Source organism: Passer domesticus, chromosome 1 (assembly GCF_036417665.1).
Source record: "Passer domesticus isolate bPasDom1 chromosome 1, bPasDom1.hap1, whole genome shotgun sequence".
Lineage (NCBI taxonomy): Eukaryota > Metazoa > Chordata > Aves > Passeriformes > Passeridae > Passer > Passer domesticus.
In genome coordinates this window covers 66,082,413-66,100,932 of record NC_087474.1, presented here as the reverse complement: position 1 = coordinate 66,100,932, position 18,520 = coordinate 66,082,413, and the positions used below count along the sequence as shown (strand labels likewise).

The window sequence follows — 18,520 nt, the reverse complement described above, 5'->3', positions numbered from 1 at the left end:
TACATATCTCTGTTGGATGGAGCTTAATTTGTCTGTATATTAATATAACTCAAGACCAGAAACTCTGCTTTTCAGATTCCAGTTTTATCAGTGATCTTTACTTCTTAAAGAAAATTCTAAGTGAGCCTGAGAGCGGGTGTAGGTGAAAGTCCATTCTGTTTATGCATATTTCATGTTTAAGAAGTAAAATGGAGAGGGGTGGGCTACTACATGAACAGAAAAAAGTAACAGGTTTGTTGTTTTTTTTTCCTGTCTTCAGGTGACAGAAGAAGTTCAGCGGATATTAAAAAGATGCAGTTATGAATTCGTGTGCAGGGGTAAAGTTAGTGTAAAGGGAAAAGGTGAAATGTTGACCTATTTCCTGGAAGGAAAGGCTGATGGAAATAATTCCCAAACACGGTCATTAAACTTAGAGCGGAAAATGTATCCTTATGAGAGAGCAAACATTCAAACAAAACTGGGCACCAGCTGTCCATCGGTGTCCTCAGTTACTAGCTTTACTGTAAAACCTGGTCTTGGAGCAGGTCAAGCATCTGCCACTCAAACAAACCAAACACTGCATTATCTTCCTTCTGTGCCAGCTGTGAAGGAGGCATAGAACAAAGGAGATTTGGTTGTGCCACTTGCAGTGAACTTAGAGAGCAATGGTTGCCTGAATTTTTACTAAGAAGTCAGAGGTCATAGGCCATGCCATTAACCAAGGACCACTACAGCCCAACCAAAGAGAACTTGGGGACTGTGTAATGAACTCTTGGGATGGAACATATAAGGGCTAGCAATTCTGTTATGAAAAGTCAAAATGGGATTTTCTGGAAATGAGGCATATTTTCTTGGTATATTTGAACAGTAGATGAAAACAGAAAAATGTGCAAGCAATTATTTATGTGTGTGTATATATATGTTTTAATCCATATATGCACACATACAAACAGTTCTGTGTAGACTTAATAGAAATTTATAGAGATGGACATAAAAATGTGTATTTATTTACACATCCACCTGCAGAGACATAGCAAAGAGATTTCTCTTTCTGTCATAGTAAGAATTGTTGGGTCTGGGATTAGCAAAGCTTCATTTAACCATGGAATGTGAAACACCTGGAGACTTTCCAGGGCTACAGTAAGACTCTGATAAACTGTGCTCCCAGTGTACAAATTAATTCAATGAGAACAGTGTTTGTTGTGCCGTCAATGGCAGATTAATGAAGACTGGATTAAGTTGATTACAGAACCCTAATATTTTTTTTTTTTTAGTTCTCCTTGCATGCTCCAAAAACTTCCAAAAACTTTCAATCAAATCATTACACTAGGATATAAAGTATATAAATCACAGAGCTTAAGAACCATTCTTTCCATTGAAAAAAATACAAGAGTGGTAGAGCATAGAATTTGCTGCCTCTTTGTATGTCATTTGACTCTGCACAAGACAGAGGAGCCACCCAGCAAGCACAGCAATATTCTGCAATATAGAAACATTCCTGTATGTACAGTGCTGATTTTACTGAGGAGCAGAAGGAAGGTATTATTTCAGGCTTTTAGAAATAGCACAAGTCCTGTGGCTCAAGTCCAGGATTTACCATTCTAAACAGCTCAAGGAACAGTCCTGTGCTGGTGGCAAACATACTGCTGCTAGTTTTGTGACATTTGTATGTTTGCCAACATAGTTTTATATATTAATTGACTTTTAAATTTATGCCACACTCACTCTGGCATAAATTTATGCCAGACTCACTCTTCAAAGCTGTACAATTATAGAAAGCTTTAATCTGAGAAACAAGCACAGTCAAACTTTGCCAAATGAGGAGAAATGGTAAATGTGCCAGGAGAGTGAGCCTCCTCTTAATCTGCATAAAAAGGAAAATATTGTGGCTGCTTTTTTCTCTACTGCTGCCCACAGCATATTGCTTATGGTTTCATACTGAAGTGATGATCTGGATGTGAAATATAGAGGGCAACTCCATAGTTGAGGTGACAGCAGTTGAAGGTCATCCTGCTGAGGGACATGTACTCCATAGACATGTGCCATATTGTTCTAATGGGGATTCACAGGCTAGCTAACGTCGTCTGCTTTCCGAAAGAGAAGTAAAACTTTACATTGCCTAAAAACATGCAAAATTTCCTTTTAACAAGCAAAAGAATCCACACCCCCCAAAAGAACCCCAACAAGATCAAAAAACAACAACAAAAGCAAAAGCCAAAAAAACCCAACAAAAACCAACAAAAACAACCCACAAAACTAAAAATCTCACTCCAGAGTGCAGAAGTTGTAGATTGTACAATAGAAAATTTTCATGCAGTAGGTTTCACGCTTCCCTTTGGTGTGCCTATTTTGTAACAGATTTCAGTGGAAAGAATGTTCTGAGAGGGTCCCCTCTAATCAGCTTTTGCTTTGGAGCAGTAATTTTTTGTGCTAAAAGTATATCATAGCACTGTGTCAGCAGATGCAAATGGTTAAAGAAATGTTGCAGGATTTTGTGTTCTCCACTCAGGATACTCTGAGACTCCAGTGTTTTTCAGCAGAGTTTTAAATTAATTTTTATGTTCCCTGTCTGCTGGATGCTTCATTACAAAGCTGGCAAAGTTAGTCTTATGATTAAAGTGACTATAAAAACCTGAGAACTGCTTCTTAATTGTACTATACAGGTAATATGCACCCTGATTGAGCTGAAGAAAGTCACTGCATTTCTTTAGCTACCCAGTTCACAGATATTCTTCTAGAATAATTTATTTTTGGTTTTGAGACTTTCAAATAATTTTTAAAAAATACACATGGGGAATACCGATTTAAAAGAATAAATATTTACATAAATAAACTAAGTGGTATTCATGTAAAGCACACTTTACATTTATGTTCTCTAACAGGCTTATAAGAACTAAATAATCACATGGGTAAGCTAAATATTTAACCAAGTTGGAGAACATTATGTGTAATAGCATTAATCACTTAGTTCCTCTCTCAGAGAGTCCATGCTACACAATTTTTGAATTCAATTAATTTGGTATAATTTCACTGATAATAATGAAATAAAAGCACCTTCTGATCCTAGAAGTAGATCTGGTAGTATGTGAACACATCGACCAAACACACCTATTGGCCCACCCAAAAACTTTCAGTGAAGTTACTCATTTGTTATTCTTTTTATTGGGCTCAGGATATAGGCATCTTGCCATCTTTGACCTTTTACTAAGTGGACAGTGAGCACAAATGAATAGTCCCCTCTGCTGGTATTTTTGTGACTGTTCTCCTTCCCAGACCCATTCCCAGTCTGATAATATCAGTGGAAGATCATGCAGCAAGGTAAATTTAGATTATTCATGTTTATATTTTAAATTATTAGCAGGTGATAATTAATTAGAATTGGTCCAAACATTTTCAAAGCCTGATCCTCTTTTCCAAATAAGGCATGTTACTTTTGTAGGAATGTTTTCCTTGTTGAATGGAAAGGATCAGACAGGCACAGTCCATCAACAGCTTCTCATTTTGTGCTTTTGGAGGAAGTCTCTGCCTCCCAGAGCAGTTGAGTGGACCAGGATGGCTTCTTGGTACTGCAGGCAAGCTGGTGTGTACGTCCTAGCTTACAGAATCAATAATGGTATATTTGGAGTTGTTTTCTAGACTTTAAGTCATAGATTTATAGAATGCTTTGGATAGGAATGGACCTTAAAGATCATGTACTTCCAACCCTGTTGCCAAAGGCAGGGACACCTTCCCATAGACCAGGTTAACGTCACTCTCATTGAGTTCATTATCATTAACATCAATATCCTATAATTAATGTTTTTTTCTATTTGTATTATGTTGTTGCTGGTTTTACAATGGGAAAATGATATATTGTTTTGTAGTCCTGGACTGAGCAATATAAATGTATGAAGAAACTTCAACTAAGGCACAAATTGGTCAAATAGAATTTAAAAATAATTGGCCAGGTTCAGCAGCCATTTCAACAATGAAAGCTAAGTGTCCACTGAAATCATGATATTATGAAGCTGTGCTCTTATCTTTATGCTTTCCCTCCCTATTCACATAGTTTTTCCGCATTTTCCTGTTCTGTCTACATTTGTTTAATTTCAGCTTTTGTGTGACAGATTTAAATGACATATTTAATCTCTCAGTTCTTCTGCATTCTTTGACATGTTTAATAAGTTTTATACATGGAAAGAGGGGAATATATATGGAAGTAATACTTCTGAAAACCTCATAAATGCACATTGTCTGCCAAATTAGAGAAGACTGAAAGCAAAATTTTTATTGGCAATTGTCCTAATTGTCCATGTCCAAGCGGGCATGTGGCTCACTCCAATATCCCTGAAAATCACCAGAAGGATTTCCCTAGATTTCTGTGGGATTTGTGTTGTGTCCATCTTATTGCATGCAGTTGTATTTCCCCTCTTGCATATATTAATTTTCTGGTCAAGTGCTGTGACTTTTGCCTAGGTAACCTTGCTGTAGCCCTGTCAAGGTGTCTGCCCCACAGCAACCAAAAGTCCCGAGTGTTCATCTGAGGATGGTAACTTGTTGATTTGTGGGCAGAATAGCCTCGTGTACTTCTGTTCACTGTTTTGTGCAGCTGTTAGCTTGAAGCAATTAACAGATACAAACGCTAAGAAAAAGTTACGCCATTTTGGCTTGTCAATGTCTGTCAATAGCAAGCACAATATTTCATGTCAGTTTTGCATGCTTTCTCTTTCAGATAATAGTAATAATAGAAGTCTTTCATTCTTTATATAAACATATAAGTGTCAGATATCTTTAGTCTTGAGACCTAATTTCTAAGTATTCCTATATTACCTTTATCTTCAAACAGTTTTTTAATTCATATTCTCTGCTGAGATTGCAAACTGGCATTCCATTGGCTTACTGGCTAGATATTTCCAAACATATTCCATTTACATTGACTCAAAATCCACTTTACCCAGCCTGTGAAATGCATAGTTTTTTGTAGCTCTTTGCCCTGTGGCTAGTGACACTCCCTTATCTTCACCAAACAAACACAAATTTTCCCTTGCTTTCCCTAGGTAAGACTGAGAGCCAAAAGCTTCAGCTTGTTAGGGCTGAATCTGCATCCCCTTATGTATCCACAAGGCCTGCAGTTCAGTATGCTTGTAAAGGTCAGGAGTTGAGCTTCTGGAGGCCAAGTTTTGCCTTGGGTTATAGCAATGATGTCAATACTGAACTGAATATTTTACAACACTGTAAACAAGAGTAGGTCATGCACTGAAATCTCTTTCACACTCTTGCCTGTAATTTATCTGTCAGGCAAAATAAAGTAGTTGGGTGTCACTATTTGAATGGAAACAGTATATGACCTGTGCCATTTCTGCGCTTTGAAGAGTCTCAACACATTAATAAGTAGCATGAATCATTTTCCTGTGTTGGATTCCTGCTTGTAGCAGAAATAATTTTCTTTACATCAGCAAGTCTGTATATGTTCTGCCCAGGCAGGAGGACTATTTAGCCATAATATTCTTTCAAGTTAGAGTTTTGTATTACAGTGAAAACCAACATTTTTTTTAATTTGTGATAAACCTGTATTATAATGCCTTATTTTTAATCTTGTACAGTGTTACAAAACAACAGAAAACATTGGCCTTTCATGTATTATTCACTTTAAAAGATGTATTGTACTATGAAATTTTGTAAATAGTTTTAGCTGGGACAGGTAGTTGCATGTACACTTGTATAAAAAGAAGCAAAAAGGCACACTTTTAACAAAAAATGAATGGTTTTTGTAAGAGGCATTTTACATGTGCATGGAAATGATATATCCTTTTAAAATGGATGTCTTTTTCGGTTTTCCTTGCAATCTACTGCATGCCATTCATGCCTGACTTCAGTAAAACAAAACAGTAAATTTTCCTAAATGTTTTTGACATATCACTTCTGGCACAGTTAAATCAATAGTTGCAGGTGCATTCAGCAAACCAAAACACAAACAGCAAATAAAGAAGAAAAATAACTTCATGATTGTGATCTGCCATCCTCAGTGTTTCAAGGTCCATAACACAGCATATGAAAAGTGTTATCTCTAAGCTGTCTTCATAAGGTACCTTCTGGTCATTAGAAGCAATAAACTACTTTCTGTAAGCAAACCAATACTCTAGATGAAAATGGTGTAGTGTCTGACATTCAGTGGTTATTCTCTGATACTGCAACTGATGTATCAAGAAGGACTAGGTGTCAAATCGATCTTTGCTGTATGCAGGTGCAACACTATGGAAGGCAAAGAAGGTGAATTTGGCCCATTAATGTTACCCAGAGTACATTTCTAATGCGATAATAAGTTATTGTATATGAAGAGTACATAGTTCAAATAGGTGGTTTTCCTGTATTCATACATACATATATATATATATATATATATGCATATGTATGTGTGTGTGCATATAAATATATATATATATATATACATTAAAAAAAAATTTGCCTTATTTCAGTCAGGTTTTTTTACTTCTTTTCCAAATAGTTTATATTGGTAAGCAGAAAGTATATAACAAAACTATCCAGAGAAAGTTCATTATCTAGCTTTGAGCCATCTGGGTTCTCTGCTGATTTCATGCTTCCAGAGATGCATCCTTTAGACATCACAGCCTAACCCACAGCTTGAGGCTGATGTCAGCTAGTGACATTGAAATAAGAAATCAATTTCCAGTCTGATATCTAGTTTTTTCCCATAAATCTGATGAACAAACTTAAAATTCTGAAGGAAAACTTAAAATTCTGAAGGTATTTTGCACACCTCTTTTTTAAAGTTGTTATATCCATGTCACTACAACTCAGGATTACTTCTCAAATTACTTATATAATTGCTGTATGACAAGTAAGGAGTATTTGAGGAGCATAACACTGAGTCTTGTGGCAAAGGGAAAAGGGTGTAGACTGAATACTTTCTGCTTTGAATAAGGATTTGACTTTTACAATTTGGGCTAGTGTTATAATAGAACTCAGAAATCTGTTAATTTTTTTTGCTTAATAAGGTGACTGTTGGGTTAACTAAGCAGTACAGCTTTGGCAAGTACTTTTGTCATCCTAAGTTAAGAGGTAGGTTCATACAATATATCCTGGTTGCCTGCATAGAAAAACCACTACCTTGTACGGACAATTGTCTTCATTATAGTAGTTAAGGATTTCTAACAGTCACTAACTCATCTCAAATTCAGTGGGTCTTACATCTCAGTGTGGTGTAATTGTTGTGAATAATGACAATCTGGACACTGCTCCTGGGCCGCAGCCTGTTTATGATTGCTGCTTTTCAGACTCTGTATAAACAATTTTTAGATCATTGTTCATTTTAACTCCATCTCTCACTGAGTTCTCAGGCCAAATCTAAATAATTAATAAACATATTAAGGTAAATAATGGGAAAAGTACATATAAGGGAGTGGCTGCCTGTTGCTCTTTGGCCTGACATGATTTGCAATCTGATCAGTGCAAGGATAAAAAGAAGGAAAGAAGGAAAAAAAATGGGCAAGAGCACAAAAAATCGAAAAAGTAGCCTGTGAGATAGCAATTGCTGAAATAAAAGGGTGAAAAACCAATACTCTTCTGAAGTCAGCGGTAAAACTCAGTGACATGGGACAGGTCTGAAGTATCTCATCTGGAAGTACTTAACCAGATTCATAGTGCAACAAAAATAAGGCTTGTGTTTAATTGCATGGTCAAATCAGTTTCTGAGCTTTTGTGTCAAATTTATAAAAATATTCAAGATGTCATGGTGAACCACTTCCAGAATTTCAGAAGGAATTACTAGAAATATTTGAGGGTTGTTACCTTTAATACCTATTTTTTGATCATTAGGCAGCACCTTGGATTTCGAATTAGCACTGGTTAATGTACATAGTGTAAGTCCTGAAAGGACTTGGTTTTGCTTGTGCCTTACTGCATGCTGGAGGATCTACTTCTTTATATGAGGATCCCTATTTTATGCCTTCTGTGGCATCAGATATAACACACCTACACAAAACTGAAGGGAAAAAAGTGCTGCATAACTGTGAAGATTTTTTATTAATTCCTTTCCTACTTTGGTTTACTACCAGTACAGCTATGTGGATGCAAGGAGTGTTCCATTTGTTTGTGGAGGGAGGCCATACACAGGTATATGTGGGTCCAAGCTGAAGAAGAATAGGTTTCCTAGAAAGCTGAGCACATACAGTGCAGAAATTCTGAAGAAATGTTTTTCAGATAGTTTGGGACTCTTTTCACAAAGCTGGCTGCTTTCCTCTACAGAACACCTTCTAACTGCACTGTCAGGTTTGCTAGATGTAGGTTAGCCTGCTGGTGGTAAAAGAGCTAACAAACAGTTCTTGCTGTGGGCTAAAGTGGGGTTTAATTACTGTGTTTATGCACATTATCATGTCTTACTTTCAAGTGCCTGACCGTCTGCTTTAATCCTACATCTGTCTGTAGTGGCATCAGTTTTCAGCTGGCACACTGAAGTTACTTAGGTGATTTCTCACATCTTTTGCTCCTTAGTGCACATGGGTGCAAAGGCTGTCTGTTTCAGACAGATTTCACATGCCATTCAAGCAATATATCAAAAATTTTTAATGAAATGTAAATGAAAATTAATTATCTGTGCCATCAAAATTGCTTCATGATAATTATATTTTTAATTGCTACAGTAGAGATTCCTCTTCACTTAGAATTTCTGCTTTCTTTACAGTAACGTTACTAGGGCTCCATAAGGAAAAACAAAGAAGAAAAGAGATTGTATAACTTGCTCCCATTTACAAGTATAATTGTCTGTACAAAACTGAACTTAGATAAAGCAAACAGTTGCTTTTCTGCATTCAAACACCTGGTTATTACAGAGGAGTAGGTTTGAAAAATACTAGAGAATACAGTAACAATGAAAGCAATGCTTACTTGTCTAAAAACTAGAATCCAATATTCATTACTATAACCTTTTCTACTGTAATTAACTCAATAAAGAGAATCTTAGAACAGTGATATTATTTTCTTTGAAATTCTGACAGAGGTTAAATTCTGACACACATTTCACAGTTTCAAGCAGATTCAGTCAAATTTGACCCATCTCTTAAAATCCCTGTCTTTAAAACTTGTGTTGCAAGTAACATTTGTCTGAACTGTATCCTGCTGGTGAGTGCTTCGACTCTCTGCTGTCTGGAGGTTAACTTCTCCCCTGCTGGCATATGTACATAGGTTCTGCTTTGAAATAAGATGCTCAGCATTTTTCCAATCTGTTAATTGAAAAGATGTAAAAGTGTTTTATAATTAATGTTCAGCAGCCTAAGGTAGGAAGTAAAAGACTATACAGAGCTTGTGTTCTATAAACAAAATTAGTCTGCCTACACATTATGACAGTGAGTCCATTACAGGCTTATCCATAATTGTAAGCATCCTAGAAATATTTAAATGTAATAAATATCATAGCAATAAGAGGAGATAATGCTAGACATACCTTCCTGCCCTTTAACACCACATAAGTCTTCTTTGCATGTAAAATATGACCTACAGCTCATAAAATATTGCTTCTTCAGAAATTGGTATCCCTTCTACCCTTAGCTCACCCTCAGTTGTTCAGTGCCATCATATTTTTGTTTAGGGGTTTACTGTACACTCAGGCCAGCTTTACCATCTCCCTCTGCAGGTCCTCTGTCACATGGTTGTCAAACTTCTTTTTCAACAAGAAAATATATTTTCAGTAAGTTGATTTTTTTATACATAATAGATGTTTAGGGAAAAAAAAATACATAATACATAATCTTATTAGGAAGCACTACATGTGATAACAAACCTGAAAGGGCATATAAACATAGTCTGTGATGGGAGTGCAGGCACCAGCAGCCGGCAGCAAGCTGGGCAATAAGGCTTCAATCTGCCATCAGCAAACAGGGCAGCATCTCTCTGCTCAAGGGCCTGAAGAAGAGACACGGATAAGAAAGAGTCATGTAGCCTAATTCATGTTCCCTAGTAGTTTACCAAGAACATGCAAACCCATTTCAAGAGCAGTCATGTTGTCTGTGTTTGGATACCAGTCTTTACTAAAATATTAGAAGAAACATACAGGCTTGGAGTATTATAAGGCTGATTGAATTGGAACATTCAATAAGAAGACTGTGCAAGAGGAATTTTAATCTACTCAATCTGCAGATGTTTGCAGCAAATTCTGCATTGCTTCTGGACCAACTCAAATATTTTCTTAGACATTGAGAAAAAAAGCATTATTTGCATCAGGTAGACATATGGGAAAACCAATGTATTCTTCTCTGTATTTATAGTTATAAAAGTTTTCAGTATAACTTTTTGTCTTGTTTACAGCCCAGTAAAATTAATGAAAATATTAAGTTCAACAATTATTGAATTTTTAGATTAATTAATTTAGATTTTAGATTTTGAGATTTTAGATTATTCTAGTGTCTATTCCTCTGCCATGTCAGATGAGGTGTGACCAGTGACTTCAAAAGGACCAGGAAGCCTACTGTACCACAAAAGAAACATCTACATAGGTAAAATGGGTAGTCCTAACTTTAAGGAGTGAACAAGTCAAGATGTCATTATTCCAACCTCTATAGCCCACTGAACCTATAAATAATATTTTTATCTTTAAAAATATTATCTTTATCATATACAGTATATATATATATGTATATGTATATTCATACTACAATACAATAACTTAACACTGGGTAACTTCTAATGATAAATTTTCATTAATAATACGGGTCTATTTTTATGTAAATATATTATTGTAGAGTATCTTCCAGTCTTTTTCAGGATTGTTAAATTGAGAAGAATAATTGAATATTTGTCCTATTTTTATGTTAAAAAGTGAATGGACTGAAATGTTAAATGTGAATGTAAATTTCTTATTGCAACTTTTATACTGAGTGTTTGCACTATTATAATTTCTGGAATCAAATTAAAAATAAAGGAAAAAATTGCTTGAATAAACAGCTCCATGAGATTGCTGTTTTGGCTTTGGTTTGGCTTTGGGGGGGAGGTTGTTTGGGATTTTTTCTCTTTGTTTTTTAAATCAAGTTATATTCATTACTATAACCAAGCTGCCTCTCAGAGGGTCCAGCTACAGCTCCTCAGTCAGGCTATGAACATGCCTTTAGAAATGCTGCAATTCTGCTTTCAGAATTGCTTTGAACTAAAGAATCTCTTGAGAACAATTCAGCTCCCTTATGAGCTTCATTGATTTTCTGCATCGACCACAGTGTAAGCCAGCTTGGGCCAAGAGCACCGTTCACTGTGCAAGCAGAGGAGAGCAAATATGCAATGACCAGCAAAATACCAGCCACATAGACTAGAAGAAAGTGAGGGAAAGCTTCTGTCTCCTTTTTCACAAGGCAGAAAATATTGGTTAATTTAGGCCAAGTGTAGATTTTGTAGTCATTTTATGTTATGCAAGATACAGAGCCAGACTGATAGCAAAATAGCATAGGTTAACTTAAAATTTATTTTTAAACTAATACAGTTTTGTCAGGTAATATGCCTCACAAGAGAGTTGCTAAATTTGGGTGGTTCAAAGTAATTTGACTGTATCACTTCCAAGTGACAGCAGACCCCCAGGTGGCCGGCTCAGAGAAGAAGCCGAGGTGCTCAGGTGCCTCATTCCTGTCCATGAAGATATGCCCGGAGATACCCTGGAAATGCAGGGTCCCCTGTGATGTATAACAGCCTGGGCTCAGATGCAAAGGGTTTCAATCCAAATGCTAGATAGTGTCTCCCCAGATGTTTTTCTTGCAGGTTAGAGAGCACAGTGTGAGTTGTACAGAATTACAGCGCTGTGAGGGAGTGTGATGGAACTGTTCTTGGTTTGCCCTTGCATTAGTGAGAAGTGTTTGAGGCCTTTATGTAGAATGAGGCAGGATCAGTATTAGATTGTTACCCCTCTGGTAACACTTTTGGTCATGAGGAATTCCATACAGCATTTCTATAGCATAAACCCAGGACTGAAACTGAGGTTCTTGTCCAAAAATGATATTGTTGATTTCAAACAGGCAGAAGGGGAGAACAGAAAATGAGAACATTGTGTACGTTGTCCATTGTGTACCTTGGTGCATTGCCATTGTATCTATGTCAAAGTCTTCCAGTTTTGCAGCCATTCCCTAGAGCAGTGGGTCACTTTAATGCCGTTTCTGCTGGCAGAACATGGTGTTCAGCAGAAGGGAACAATTATACAGGTATCAAATCATGGACCATATTCTTGTTTGGGCCATTATGATGGAAAAAAAGAGTCATAGCTGTAAAGTGAGCCATGTATTAGAGATTGTCTGACATTTTTGGCTCTCATGAAACCCTCTGAACTGTCAAGAGAGCATTTAAGAATGGGGATCTTGAGGTATAGTCAGGCTGCTTAGGAATCCTGGTCTGATCCTAACACCCAGTCGTGTGCAGGTTATTTTTACTGTCAACTTCAGCAGTAGTTTGTGTAGATTTCCAGGCTCAAAACTCAGAACAGAAACTGGTTTTTAATATTACATCAATATGAGTCTCCCAGGCTTACACTGTTCCTGTATTTATAACCAGGTATTTGTTAACTGTTATTAAATTTAGCCATAAAGAGCTAGAAAGGAAGAAGCTAGTGATGAAGTAGTCATTATTATCAAGAACCTTTTCATTTACAAGGCACACTCTGAAGATGCCAATGATGTCTTTCATAGAGATGGTGTAACATAAATTACACCATCACAGATCAAGGAGATGAGCTTCCCTATCAGAAGTGCTCTGCTTCACTAAATCAGTGTGACTCTGATTGATTAATTAACTTTCCCCCAGCTTAAACCATCTGGGGATTCATCTGCACAATTCCAATGCTGCAACAAAGAGTCATTTATATTCACCTGGCCTTACTTCTTGCACAGGACTATACTCAGTCTGGCCATGCTACTGCACTGCACAAGCACAGCACTTTTAGTTTATTATTGGATGTAATAAAGTAAAACAAATCCATCATTTTTTGGTTCCTGAAAGATTTGAAGCTAGACATTTGTTTGGCCAAACTTAGCTCATACTATTGCCAAAGGTCATGAAAGCAGCACAGACTGTTTTCTCCCAAACTCTATAGTTACTCTGTATGTTTATTGAACTTTGGCGATACTGTTATATGCTCCTCAGCAGCTCTGCCAACATAATTAAAAAGGAGCATTTGTATCAAAAAAGACATAGCAAGTTACTGAGGAAAGGTCTCAGTTGAATATTAACTCAGATTGACTTGTGGGGTGTAGAAAAACATAGAAAGTGTATAGGACACTGACTAGTGAATAAACAACATGCAGACAGAACACATAGTGGCATTCTGGTAGGACAAGAGTGTAATGAAGAGGAATCATTGACGCAATTAAAAAGGCAGTGGTAACACATTGATTTTATCAAGGTCAGTGATCTCTACTTCTATTAAAGTATACTTGACTTCTTACTACCGAGGTAATTAGATTTTTTGAAGTTAAATATTGATCCTCCAGACTTCTATATAAAAAAGCTAATTTTTTTCAATTGGACATCCCCCACAATGGTTTTAGACTGGCTACTTGTGTATTACAACCTTGAGAGACAACAATTTTTAATGCTTTAAGCTTTCAAAATTGATCTTAATATTGTAGCAACTTTTCATGTGTACAAACTAATTATCCTTTCACATAGACACTAGAACTCTATCTGAGGGTAGAGCTGCTCCAAACTGACAGAGGACATGGCACTGAACTTTTCTATGAGATGTAAAGGTATGTTCCTTAAAGAACTTGTTTCTTCAGTCCTACTATAATATTAAAGCAGAAAAAAAATTGGCTGTTTTTTCCAATTGCCTGCAACTGGTAGACCTTGGTGAAAAATTTATATTGACACCAATATTAAAAGTTTTTAAGACTCTTTAAAGTGGTTCAGATACAAAGAGCCAAGCTCCATTGTTCCTTAAACTCTTATTGAAATTAATCATATGGAAGATAATTTAGACAAATAAGGGTTTGACTTCCTGAGCAGCCATGAAACCCAGTAAGTAGTTCAAGATTATGGTTTTGAATGCACAAAATTGGATTTGTTATCCAGTTAGACAGGTCCAGTCATAACAGTCATAACCAAAAGCTGTAGAAACACATAACCTGAAGCAAACATCATGACTCAGTGTATTGCTAGTTCAAAGTCATTTTTTTACTGAGAGGTTATGAAATCGCAACACCTGTATATCCAGGATTCCCTAAAGCCATCCTCTCAGGCTCCTTATGAGGTGCTCCTGTGATCAGATTGAATGAAAATTATGCTGTAGGTAACTCTGTTCCTGGACACTGTAGACAGACATTGATCTTGCCTCTGTCCAGGAAAAAGTCATTGCCGCACTGAAAAATGGAAAGCTCCAACACTTGCAAAAGTACCACTTTTACATTACCGCCATAACATAAATGACATGTGAAGAAAGTGTTCCAAAAGGCAAAAACTTTAAAATTTCTGAAGAACAAGATTGTACATAATGCTTTTCAGGCACTGAAAAGTTTGTTTAACAGACTACAAAGGATTGATATCATCCTTGGTTTCTGAAGGTTTCAGCAAAGGTTTTGCTGGTGAAGGGGCTGGCAGACATGCTAGGCTGAGGACACTGGTTTTGTCTAGATTGGAGATAAGGAAGTTGAGGGGTGATCTCACTGCTCCTGACAGATTCCTGAAGAGGGGAAGGGGAGACCGAGGTGCCAATCTCTTTTCCTTGGTACCCAATGCCAGGGCATGGGGGAATGGCTCACAGCCATGTTTGTTGGGGGAGGTTTAGACTGGACATTAGGAAGCATTTATTTACCAAGCGGGTGGCCACACACTGGAAAAGGCTTCTGGTTGATCCTCTTTGCCTGTCAGTGTTTAAGAGTCATTCAGAGTCATTCACCCTTAATTATATCCTTTAGCTTTTGGTCAGTCTAAAGTGTCAGGCAGTTGGACTGGATGAACATTAAAGATCCCTTACAACTGAAATATTCTATTCCTTTCTATTGTAATCTGTTATTTTCTATTCTACTCTAAAGTGTCTTCCAAACCTATATAAAATGCCGGTCCCCCCTATTTACCCTATCACAAAACTCAGGATTCTCAGTGGTGTCCAGACATGTAATTCCACTGAAATAAGTAGAAATAGTGCTGAGATGCTTTTTTAAAGTTTGTAACGTTCCACTGGCTCCCTCTGTGCAGCTTTATACACTTGAAGAGATTAAGTCCACAGAATATGTTGCACTGTTTCCTTTTCAATGTCTGTGGCTGCCAAGGAGATTACTGTGGCAGAATCACTTCTCCATTTGCCCACTGTACCATAATGCTCTCCACCCCCAAAGGACTGTTCTGCAGAGGTTTGTTCATTATGAGGCTCCCTGCTCATTTTAGACTTCACATTAGCAAATAAAATGTTTCACTCCTATTTTCACTAAGGAGCTTGGTCTGATCAACAACTCTTAGAGCACTCCTGATTGACTTGCCTATATACAAAACTCAGACACAGGAAGAATAGTTTATGTGAATTTGAATCAGATTTATATTTTTATGGACTTTCATCCACAAATAGCTTGTAATTTGGGCCCAAGTCCTCTAAATCACTTAGGAAACAATTTCATTTCCTTTTTTATTTCTTTCTTTTTTTTTTTCCTTTTTGGTGTTGTTGTTGTTGTTGTTTGGTTTTGTTGGTTGGTTGGTTGGTTTTTTTGTTTTGTTTTGTGTACTCCTTTTATCTTTCTTCTAATTTATTATTTCTGTGTGAGCCTAAATTTAGGAAATCACTTCAGCATTTGTGTCCCTCTCTTAATTTCTTCTTTTCACTCTCCTTTTGCTCCTCATCAGTATTTCCATGCTTCCTCTGGCTCTTCCCTCTTTCTTAAAATGCTTTGAGGGTCATTCCACCATGGGTCATCAGACGGAGTAGAATTACCAGCTCCTATTTCTTATTACATACTTGGAATCACCCTATATGCCTAAAAACATCAGACTAGTTGCAAGAGCAGAGAGAGGGCCTCTTAATGTTCTGCCTCAGAAAGACTGTACCCAGCCATTGGAGAGCACCTAGCTTGGAGACTTATGCAAGATTTGTGACTTTACACACTAGAATTGCACATCCAATGCAAAAAAATATGTTAAGGATTGGTTCAGAATACAAGTTCCCTTCAGGAGAACTGTTTGGCAACATCCTCAGACTAGAAAATGAAGAAATTAAAAGAGCAGCAATTGAGGAATTTCAGTCTCTCAAAACAAACCAGAAGATGGGAGAAAGGCGTCCATTTTTGTCCTTCTGTGTATATTATTCCTTGGTAAACTGAAAAATAATTAATGTATTTTTCTTTTCCAGATGAAGCCTCCCCAAAATTCCATGTCTTTGAAGTGAATGCATGTATTTGAACGGGAATAAAGGGCTGAAATTTGAACAAAACACTGTGCTGTTATTATATTCCCCACTTTTGTTGCTTTTGGAAGTAAAAAATTTAAGAATTAATGTTTAATTTAAGGGAATGCAATAACTTAAGTAGGTTTTGCATTTTTTTAAATAAATGTAGAAAGAAGATTAAATTATCTCCTAAAATGAGATCAACAAAAGGATCTTTCAAGACATAAACCTAAAGCAGTGGGAGTTTGATATAATATATATGAAGATGTATATTAACATTGCTAGAATAGAGTGCCATCTTGCATTATGCAACAAATGAGAGGAATTGTGTGTAAATATAGGCCAAAATGTTGTATCCAAATCTTTGAAGTTATTATTCAAAATACCAAGTAGACAATGCTGAGGATAAAGATGATCATTCCAAGAAATGTAAATTTAGTGAAGGAATTATTCATAATGAATAGGTCTGAGTGCAGGACACAGTATGTGTCATTCTTTGAAAGATGCAAGAAGCTTTCAAGGTGTCACTCAAGCCACAGTTTGCATGTTTCCTGTTCAGATACAGAAAACGGCTACAGATACACTGAGACCAAGGTAATATCATCACTGCAAACATCCTACTGAGCTCTGATCTTAAATTAATATTGGACTATTTTCTGTCTTATCTTTGTACAGTTATGTCTTTCCTATTCTCTGTAATATCCTGCCACCGCTTCATAATGAGATGGATCTGTAGGACGTATGATAAACCATTATTAGCAGCAAGAACAATTTACAGATCTCTTAATTTGTATCTTGAGAATACTTAGCAAGGTTCTAAAAAAAGAAAAAGAAAAAAAACAAAAACAGAAAGAAACAGAAAGAAAAGGCTTTTTAGAAAAGGGGGAAGTTGTTTTTTAAGAGTTTTGCAGAAAAGGCCATGGAAGGTAGACATAAAGATGATGCAGCGACAGACAGCCCTTGCAAACTGTGAGATTCTATGGAAAAGGACACAAAAAGTGAGGACAAGTACAGAAAGGAGTGCCAAGCACCAGCTGGGAGGCAAGGCCATGTGGTTTTGAAGGGGTCTAGTGAAATTATGTCAGTTTTTTCAGCATCCCAAAATGCTTCTCATGCAGATTCATGCTGCTCAGTGTTTGCATCATTGCCCTGCGGGGAGAGGTGATACTGTGTGCCACAGTACAGCAGAAACATTGTGACACCATGTCAAGACATCACTGTGCTCTGTACTATATAAGGAACTGGCTTGTGGGCCCGCAAGGCACAGAATGACTGGCTTGGTGGATTTGTTCACCAAGCCACAAGGTATGAAAACTAACTACAAATATTCAAACTTAGGTAAAGATTTGTCTGTGTTTATAAAGGGCTGAGACTTTTTTTTTCCCCAGCCACAAGTATCTCAAAATAGTTTTTGTTTAATTCTCAAAATATTACTGTAGGATCTTCCCCTGGGAGTTTAGAAAATAAATAGCTTATTCTGGACAGACTATTTATTTCCAAGTTGTTTACTCATGCAATCCATGTGATTGTAATGTGCCTCCATTTCTCAAGCTCTCTTTCAGCTCCTTTGGGGCGCATAACTTAAGCCTAGAAACTTTATCCATATACTGACAGACTGTTACTTCTAAATTTTGAACTGGTAGCTCCAATTCTCTATTCATAGTAAAACTATTAATGTGGCAAGAGAGAGTGGTTTATGATTATGTTTGAAATACCCAGACTCCCTGGAACCAAAAGTTCAAATTCCTGCAAGATCAGTGCTTTTTCCCCTCTGTCTACGCTAGATGCACTCTACAACCCCAGGTCATCCACATAAAGCTGTGAAATTAGGTCTGTTTCATCAGCTTAAAGGTCCACAGGTCATGCTTTGTCAAAAGGGGCTACTCCACTACTTCTGCACATGCTCCCTCACACCTGTTCTTGCCCTACAGCATTGTGATAACAGCTGTTTACCATCAGCTACCACAGAGCTGACTTGCAATTCAGGACTGGTGTAGTCCAGCTGCTTTTCAGTTGATAAAAATTACAGTCCTCCACCTAAACCATACTGTTTCAAACGAATGGAATTCTAATCTAGGAGCTGATACTTTGAAAACATATGCTTCAAGATACAATAGCTGCAAACACCATGACATTCACACTGAAATTTACAGTTTTTCAGTTTATTCTCACTTCCTATTTTCCCAAAAGAAGAGCTTTTTCATGGCAGAT

The 18,520-nt window shown here is 36.9% G+C and overlaps 1 protein-coding gene across 4 annotated transcripts in view; it reads left to right on the top strand.

Moving 5' to 3' along the window:
* Positions 1–18,520, top strand: part of ADCY1 (adenylate cyclase 1) — a 176,905-nt gene that overhangs the window by 154,626 nt on the left and 3,759 nt on the right. For 3 of the 4 annotated variants that reach the window (XM_064421668.1, XM_064421675.1, XM_064421681.1), the window contains one exon: positions 260–17,614. In XM_064421668.1, the coding sequence (XP_064277738.1) occupies positions 260–598 (339 nt within the window). In that variant the 3' untranslated portion in view covers positions 599–17,614. The remainder of the gene's footprint in view (positions 1–259; positions 17,615–18,520) is intronic. The other variant, XM_064421662.1, reaches the window with a different exon arrangement.